Genomic DNA, 8,885 nt, shown 5'->3' with positions numbered 1-8,885 from the left:
ATTTGGCAATTTTTAGCGATTTTGCCAGCTGTGCGTGCGAGTAGTTCGGATTTTCGCGATGCGCGAGCAAAATTTTGATACGCTGCTCTTCTTCCTTGGACGGCATTTTGACAACTGAAGAGTGAATTCCAAAATCAAAATAGGAGCAACATTCTACACACATACCTTCAAAATGAGGGGTGTTCAGGTTTTTAAATGCTAAATTGTAAGTTGATATTGACCAAATTTTAACCGTATCACCCTTTAGACTTTACCAAAAAATAGGTGTTTGTGCGTAAGCGTGTAGTTCAGCAGCAGCAGTGGAAAAAAGAAAAAAACGACTAAAAATTTCAATAACAAACAGTGACTATGTGCCAACAAAAACCATGGACAAGAGATTCTTCCGGTAGTTCCGGCATCGCAAGGACAAGATCTGCAGCTGAATAAGGATTTTGTTGTTCCTTCACCGCTGGAGGAAAACATCAAGAAAATGAAGATTACCTGATGTCCGCATCCACCAGTTACGAGACAACTTTTTTATGGAGAGTTTTGATCCTGTTCCGAAATTGTTTGATTGATTGGTTGATTTGATCAATAAAATGTCTTTCTAGGTCCCATTGGAAGCAAACTCAGAAAAGTCCCTACATCACACAGTATCATTAGATGAAGGCAACTGAATCAAAGCAAAAACCAGTGAACGTGATTCATTCATTAACCATCACACGAATCCCGCAGATTTCACGGTAAGTTCGATTTAATTATCTTTTTCTATTCATTTCTTCAGAATACGTTAGGGTTTCAGATTTTCCAGCGGACCCAGAGCAGAAAATTGATCGAGCAGTATTTTCGTCTAGATTAGCCAGATTACCCGATAATGGGAGAGGTAAAATACGAAAATGTGTGTTTTCAGGAGGGATTTTTTTATTATCTGAGGGGTTTGCGCCGGGGGTCTTCAGATCTTCCCCAAAATTGAAAATTTGGTACCTTTCTACGACTTGAAAACACATGTTTTTTAACACATCAACACGCATTAAAATTTTTCCTTATTGGTAATATGACATTAAAAATATGATACTTATACCGTATTCGATTCTTCAATTCGCTCAGCTTTGAACTCTAACATAAAAAATGAGCATAATTCGTCGTCAGTGTATTGCTACCTCAATTTTCCACCGTCAAATCTTGGGCACTATCGATGCAAAACTGAGCGTATAAATAAAACAATGACAGAAAAATGTACAGAACTGATAGCGACCTGGTGCAAACTGGGCATGCTTTTCTGCAAACACTCTACAAAGCACGTAAAAATAATGTTTTTTTACCTGCCTTGATAAGTACTCTTGTTTACAAAAAAAATCTAACTGAATCTAACTCTAAAAATTAAAATGATAGAAATCTGAAAAATACTTGTTTTTTCAAGTCGTTAGAATAAACCAAATTTTCGGCGCAAATTGTTAGATAATTAAAAAAATTTTAGGTAAGTGGGCCCTATTTTGGCATGGTCCTTTTCTTGGCATGCCAACATGTCTTTTCATGTTTTCAGGTCCAAATTTAGCTGAAAAATTTTGAATATATTTTCATTACGAAGAGAATAATTTGTTTCAAATCTGTGCATACTGAATTTCATGATTGTTTGTACTTTATTACGCGCATCGAACTTTAGGCTCAGCTGACGTCATTCTATCAGTGGCCCTATGTTCAGAATTGCCAACTATTCTGTTAACTATCAATTAAGCATTGTTGGTAAAGATCTATTTCACATTGCTAGTGGCCAAGAATTGGATCATCGAATCGGAAAACAGTTGGCACGGCGGCCAAGTAATTGGAGCACTGCTGAAAACATGTTGAACTTAAGTAAGCACGAGTTAAGTATTTACTTACACAGGACATCGTCTCGTGACCGGACATCCACGCTCATTTTTTTCTAACCATTTTTGCCTGTTTTTGAACCGTTTTATGGTTTTGCTTGAAGAACTTCTAAAATTGTTATTTTTCAACCATAACCAATTGTTGAATTTTAACCATTTTTGAAGTTCTAATCGAGATCGCAGAAAACGGTTAAACTCGAACGGGAAAAAGTTTCACTATTGTTGTTTTCCAAACATTTCAAAAGAGTTTGTACATTTGATAGCGTATGAAATATTCGGGCTTGATTATTTTCCGTCTTTTAATCTACCCGCTGCTGATACCGAAAAAGTTCGCAATCGAGAAATAAATCCGAGAGCCCATCAGATCCGGCGGAACAAATGTTAATATCGGAAGGTAAGAAAAACAAATACTGTTAACATAACCTCTCATAACCGATTTAATCATCATTTAGGTCAAACATTCCAGTTCTGATCGCAATACAAACCGTGTGGTAACAGGAAATAAAAATCTCCGAGAACAAAATATACACCAACTGCTGAACCATTGGCTCCAGCAGTCCAGCTGTGGAAAAATGCTGCTCAAATCCAGGCTACAGGGTTCCGGTTGGTATACCGATGGTAGTGAAGAGGCCCACAAATTCGGATCCTTGACAATTATGATAGAGGTGGGGTTCCAGGAAATAGGTACATTTGCTGAGGTAATTCGCAAATTAATAATTTCTGGTCTCAAATTCTAACCCCGTTCTAAATTCCAGATGACCCGTTCCGATAAAGTCGATAAGCGTCAGCTTATATTAAACCTGGATCTTATCCATGAACCGGCAGTTACGTAGTATAATACATTGGGAATAGCTGTTCCGGAAAATTTACAATGTAAAGGCGAGTGCAAAGCGAGTTTTGATGATTTGCCGACACCCGGATCGGCTTGGATGGTGCACAGGAAGTCATTCTGGACGTCTGTAGTGTAATCATCGATGCATATTTTCGTCGACACCTTTCCTAGATCTCAGAGCAAGCCGGATACGAAAGACTCCATTTCGGATCCTCATTTTATTACATTTAATTATGAAATAATATTTCTCATACTAATACTACGAAGTAACTAATAAATTTGATAACATTTATATGACAGATTTTCGTCTAAGATTGAAATTCAATTGAAAAACTTTCGTTATATTCCTTGAAAATTGAATCTGGTTCCCTTTTTTCTGAAAACGGTTGTTTTTCAACCATTATTGCCTGCGAGAGCATGTTTGAAAAATAACCATAATGCAAGTTCTCCTTGAAATCCCATTTTATGAGTTTTCAGGGAAAACTCATAAAATGACTTAACCCACAAAACTGCCATTATGGTTATTTTTCAAACATTAATGGTTCAACATAGCAGAGCGTGTCGTCTCTTCCCAGTCAAAAGTGCAGGTGAGTCTGACAGCATACAGTAACGCGGGGTAATTAAAGTCTGTTTCACATAGAATCTGGTCGGATAAAATAGATCATTTCTCCGCCAAGAAATAACATACAACAACAGTAAAAATGTCATTTTGTAGGGTTTTTATTGCACTTTAAGGAAAAAAAAAACATAAAAATCATTCGTCAGCTTTTCGAATGAATTTTCGAACTTTTTTTGTGATACCACCCATCATTTTCTGCACAGTACTGCTGGTAACCTCATTCGCCATCTTGTTCCACCACTTTTCCATTTGAGCGGTTTTTATCATGGTTCTGCCACGTTTCTTCAGTTTGCCCCAATAACCCAATATTTCTCGATGGGACGAAAATCCGGACAGTTTGGTGGATTGATACTTTTTTCATCAAAATCGATCTTGTTCTCCTTATAGCACTTAACAACATACCGGCTGAAGTGGCAGCTTGCCAGGTCCTGCCAGAACTTCACCGGACCTTTGTGGGAACGAATGAATGGCAGATCTCTTGCCAAACCATCAACTTACGAGCAAACTTATCTGCGAAAACAAACTTGAATCTACCCGCAACATTCCCTTTACGCTTCGCAAGGTAAAATTTGTTACCGGGTATTTGTCCAAAATCCATTTTGACGTAAGTTTCGTCTTCCATCAAAATGCACCCGTTGTATTTGGTCAACACTTTCTCGTACAACTTCCTTGTCCTGGTTTTGGCAACCAGGTTTTGTTTCAGCGTCCTGTTGAGGTGTTTGCTAGCATGATACGACCGCAAGCCTTCTCGCAAACAAATTCGTCGAGCTGTACTGTGGTTCGTCTTGAACTTTTTCGCCAAATCACGCAAGGAGATTCCAGGATTATTGTGAACTGATCGAATTACCTTTGCTAGCAGCTTCCGGTCATATGTTCCACTTTTATGCCTGGTTTGTTTTGCTCGATCCACCGTAAGGGTCTCCCGTAAGGGTTCTCTCACCTTTCGCGTTCCATCGTCGATAACTTTTGACTGACTGCTTCAATCTTGATGAAATTTTCACCACTAAGTAAACAAACTATCCGGATCAAAACACTATCAATAGATTCGCGATGTGACAACTAGGAGCGCTGCAGTAAATGAAAAGATGCGACCAGATTCTACGTGCAACAGACTTTAGCGTAATAGATCAGTGGGCTCTCCCCTTCAAAAAAAAACTGGACTAGCCTTAGGTGTTTGAAAAGCACAAGCACACATACATACTTCCACTTATCCCTACACATTATCCATGCATTAAATCACACATTTACATGCATACTGTGGTGTACAAAAAAAAAAAAAACACGAGCGTTGTTTACTACAACTAGTGACTGCTTTATTGAACGATGAGAATTAAACTGAGCTAATTGGGAAACGGGATGCTTTATTTATACTCTCTCATACTGGTGCCGTTCTCTCTCGATTATGCCATTTTACTCTTCGTCGCCTCGGTCGGTCTCGCTGGTTGCTGTGTTATATGTAGGACAATACACTGCAACTACTCCTTCTCCTAGTTCCGAGGCGGCTTCACCACTCGATTGTATCTCGTAACATAGGTACCATCCGGTTGATGACGACCAACGCTTGACGGAACCGGAAAGGCTTCAGATGATGGTTCTTCTTCCGGTAGGCTCTCCATTGGATCTTCGTAGATTGAGTCATCAATCGGCTCAGGACCAGGGGTGGCACCGTCAGCTTCGTTACCATCAAAATCGTCGTAGGGGTACTTCATTATCTGGTGGCTGCGACGTTTGATAGTTCCCATCTCTTGAGTGTGGCATTCGTAGAGCACAGAGCCTAGCCTAGCCACGATGCGACCACGAACCCAGGACTTCTTGTTGGGTTGGCGGTAGTCCCGGACGTAGACCGTTTCGTTGATGTTGAAGCTGACATCCTTCTTGGTTCGGTTTTGGTATTCGACAGTTTCTTTCTGCCGGATTGTAGACCTGGACTTCAAGTTGTCGAATCTGATGCGCATTTCCCTTCCAAACATTCGCTTGAAAGGACTTTCCCCAGTCGACGTGTGTGTTGTGGCTCGGTACATCTCCAGGAATAAATGTAGTTGGACACTTATCGGCCTCTTTGCAAACGAGGGGTCACTCGCCAGCTTCTTCAGTGCCGCCTTGACCGTCTTGACCGCGTTCTCGGCTGCTCCATTCGAACACGGGCTATACGGTGCTGTCGTCAGGTGCTTGATGCCACGGGAAGAACAGAATGCCTGGAATTCTTCCGATGTAAAGGCAGTGCCGTTATCCGACACCAAAGTGCTGATTAGACCGAATCGGGAAATATATTCGGCCAACTTTTCCGATGTCTGCTTGGAAGTTAACGTTCGAACGGGGTAAACTTCCAACCACTTGCTGTAGCTATCCACCAGGACTAGAAAATCGGCGCCTTGGAACGAAAAGTGATCGACATGAACTCGATCACCAGGGGCAGATGTCAACCGCCACGGTGAAATTGGATCACTCCTCTCCGGCCGCAATTGGAGACAAAATTCGCATTTCTTCCCGAAGTCTTCGATTTCCTTGTCTAATGATGGCCACCAGAAATATGACCGTGCTAGGGACTTCATCTTGACGATCCCTATGTGTACGACATGGAGTTCACACAGCAACGGTTTCCGAAGCTTTGCCGGGATGACGATGCGGAAACCCCAGAGAAGGACGCCTTCCTCCACGCTTAGTTCGTCTCGTCGTTGGAACAGCTTCTTGATTTCGCCGTCCTCAAGGTTTTGAGGCCAGCCCGATTTTAGATACTCCACGACTCGACTAATGACCTTGTCCCTCCGGCTTTCGATTATGATCTGCTTCTGCTCCACCAATGAGCGGGTTTCGACTTCGATGAAGTTGAGAAAACTGATGGCTTCTTCCTCGTCTGCCTTCTCGTCTCGGTCACCTGTGCATGGAAAGCGAGAAAGAAAATCTGCTACGACGTTGGATGTACCTTTGATGTGTTGGATCTCGAAATCGAAGTTGGACAGATAGACTGCCCATCTCTGCAAACGCCCTGCTGCGGTTTCCGGTATGCCTTTTTCCGAAAACAGACCGGTCAGTGGTTTGTGATCTGTCATCAGAATGAAACGACGCCCAGAGAGATAGCTGCTGAATCTCTGGACACCGTAGTAGATCGCCAGCGCCTCCCGATCGATGACCGAATAGTTGGACTCGTGCTTCTTAAAAACTCGGGAAGCAAAAGAAACTGGTCGCTCCTTGCTGTCTGGGAAGACGTGTACGATCACTGCTCCAATGCCTTCCTTCGACGCATCACTGTAGAGTTTAATCGGCAGATTACGGTTATAATGGGCCAGGATCGTGTCATCCGCCAAAAGCTGCTTCGCCGCTTTGAACGCCTCCTGGCACTCCTTGGACCAACGGAACTTCACCTCTTCTTGCAGCAACCGGTACAAAGGCTTCAGATGTTGTGCCAAACTGGGACAAAACTTGGCATAATAGTTGACCAGTCCCACAAAGGCACGAACCTCCTTGACGTCTTTTGGAACTCCCAACTGGATTATTGATTTCACTTTTTCAGGATCTTTATGTAGACCATCACTGTCGATGTAATGTCCAAGATAACTCACACCACTTTTGAAAAACTCGCACTTGGTCTTATTAAGCACAAAACCTGTTTCTTTCAACTTACTAAGCACTTGTTCCAGGTTCTCTAAATTTTCTTTCACTGTTCGTCCAGTTACCAGCACGTCATCCAGGTACATTATCGTTCCTCGACAACCTTGCAGGACTCGTTCTAGGGTAGCTTGAAACACTGCACACGCCGTTTTGGTCCCAAACGGCAATCGATTCACGTAGTACACACCACGGTGAGTACTCCACGCCAACAGATGCCTTGCTTCTTCATCCACTTCCAGTTGGTTGAAGGCATTCTTCAGGTCCAGCTTGGAAAAATGCTTACCACCTTGTAGCGCTGCGAAAATGTCGTCAATTATCGGGAAAGGGTGGTGGTCGTCCTTCAACCACGGGTTAACGGTCAGCCGATAATCTGCACACAAACGTATTGATGAATCCTTCTTCAAAACTGGGACGAGGGGGGTGCCCCATTCCGCTTCGGTTGATGGCACCTTGGAGATAATGCCGATGTTCTCCAATCGATCCAGTTCGTCTTCGACCTTCTCCTTGAAAGCCAACGGTACCCTGCGCGGCTTGAAAAACTTGGGGACAGCTTCATCCTTCAATGGTAGGTGAACTTTGCCGTATCGATAACAGCCTAATTCACCCTCGAAAACTTCTTGGTACTTGGTCAGCAGCACATTCAACGGAGCTTTAAACTCTTTCATGCTCTCCGTCAAATGGCAAAAGTTGATCCTCAGTCCCCAACGCTGCATCGTCTGACGCCCCAGCAGTGGTTGCCGGTCACCCTCGAAGACGAAAATTTCCTCCCTGGACCTGTGGCCTTCGAATTTCATCTCCACCCCGAATTTTCCTGTTGCTTGGAAACAGGACCCGTTGTAACAGACGAACTGCTCCTTTCCGCCAGTCTCAAGATGCACTGATTTGAAATATTGACTGTACAGCGCATTTGAGATGGCATTAACCGGATTCCCAGTGTCCAGTTCGAACTCGACCAAATGTCCGCCCACACGGACAGGAATAACCATTGGAGGGGGCGCATCCAACTTGTTCAGCGCCAAATGGTGAACTTTCGGTTTCCGGTCCTCTTTCGTTGCATCTTTCCTATTCGGGCAAACTTTGGCTAGGTGCCCCTTCTTGTCGCACACCTTACACACATAGGACTTGTACTGGCACTTTCGGAAATTATGTTTCCCCTTTCCGCACGCATAACAACGGAAATTGGGGCTCGCCGATTTCTTCAGCTTGTTTCCTTGGTCGGATTGGAACTTGTTAACCTCCAAGGACTCCCGCTGGCGCAAAGTTGACTCCTTTTTCATCGCCACCTTAACCAGGGCTTCCAAATTTGAGTCAGGATCCTCCTCGCACACTCGTTCATATACTGGGCCACGTTTCAGACCCACTACAAAAATGTTTTTGAGAAAAACCGGAAGGTCGTTCCCAAATTCGCAGTCAGCGGCCAACTTCTTGAGACGCGTCGACCACTCTATCACCGTTTCGCCGTCGCCTTGGCGCGCTTCGATGAATCTCGTCCGCTCGTGGAAAGTCACCAACGTTGGGGTAAATCGTTGGCGCATCAACGAACAAAGTTCGTCGAACTGCTTTGTTTCCGGCTTGTCCGGAAAACAGGTTCCGAATCGTCTGGTAAACCTCCATCGACACCGCTGTGAGCAAAAATGCCGAGCGGCGCTCGTCCGCTTCCTCCTCGACTCCATAGGCCACGAAGAATCTCCTTAGCCGTTCCTCGTATAGGGACCATGAATCGCCAATATTAAACTCTGGAGGCTTGACGTTCATTTCGAAATCCCTTTCGTCGCCAATTTGTGGTGTACAAAATAAAAACACGAGTGTTGTTTACTACAACTATTTAGTGACTGCTTTATTGAACGATGAGAATTAAACTGAGCTAATTGGGAAACGGGATGCTTTATTTATACTCTCTCATACTGGTGCCGTTCTCTCTCGATTATGCCATTTTACTCTTCGTCGCCTCGGTCGGTCTCGCTGGTTGCTGTGTTAT

General features: G+C 43.6%; 1 protein-coding gene and 1 long non-coding RNA gene across 2 annotated transcripts; one reads left to right on the top strand and one right to left on the bottom strand.

Annotated features, from left to right (window-relative positions):
- Positions 1-1,982: 1,982 nt before the first annotated feature.
- On the top strand, positions 1,983-2,971 carry LOC129748330 (uncharacterized). The gene is made up of 3 exons (XR_008737712.1): positions 1,983-2,241; positions 2,300-2,545; positions 2,603-2,971. It is a non-coding gene; the product is annotated as an uncharacterized LOC129748330 (long non-coding RNA).
- Positions 2,972-4,785: 1,814 nt separating this feature from the next.
- LOC129738205 (uncharacterized protein K02A2.6-like) lies at positions 4,786-8,662 on the bottom strand. The gene is made up of 3 exons (XM_055729396.1): positions 8,359-8,662; positions 6,222-8,267; positions 4,786-6,173 (listed from the first exon to the last, which is right to left on the bottom strand). The coding sequence occupies exons 1-3, from the start codon at positions 8,660-8,662 to the stop codon at positions 4,786-4,788; spliced, it is 3,738 nt and encodes a 1,245-aa protein (XP_055585371.1).
- Between the last annotated feature and the right edge of the window lie 223 nt (positions 8,663-8,885).

The sequence above is a fragment of the Uranotaenia lowii genome, chromosome 1 (genome assembly GCF_029784155.1).
Source record: "Uranotaenia lowii strain MFRU-FL chromosome 1, ASM2978415v1, whole genome shotgun sequence".
NCBI classification, from domain to species: Eukaryota; Metazoa; Arthropoda; class Insecta; order Diptera; family Culicidae; genus Uranotaenia; species Uranotaenia lowii.
The sequence above is the reverse complement of the archived record's forward strand: the minus strand, read 5'-3'. Positions and strand labels throughout refer to the sequence as shown.

What these genes read in the sequence shown, in the direction of transcription:
- LOC129738205 (XM_055729396.1), bottom strand. Translation starts at nt 8,662, where the DNA reads ATGAACGTCAAGCCTCCAGAGTTTAATATTGGCGATTCATGGTCCCTA. An exon ending in GCCAAGGCGACGGCGAAACG is followed by an intron (nt 8,268 to 8,358) that starts GTGATAGAGTGG and finishes ACATTTTTGTAG; the next exon opens with TGGGTCTGAAACGTGGCCCA. An exon ending in CGAGATCCAACACATCAAAG is followed by an intron (nt 6,174 to 6,221) that starts GTACATCCAACG and finishes TTCCATGCACAG; the next exon opens with GTGACCGAGACGAGAAGGCA.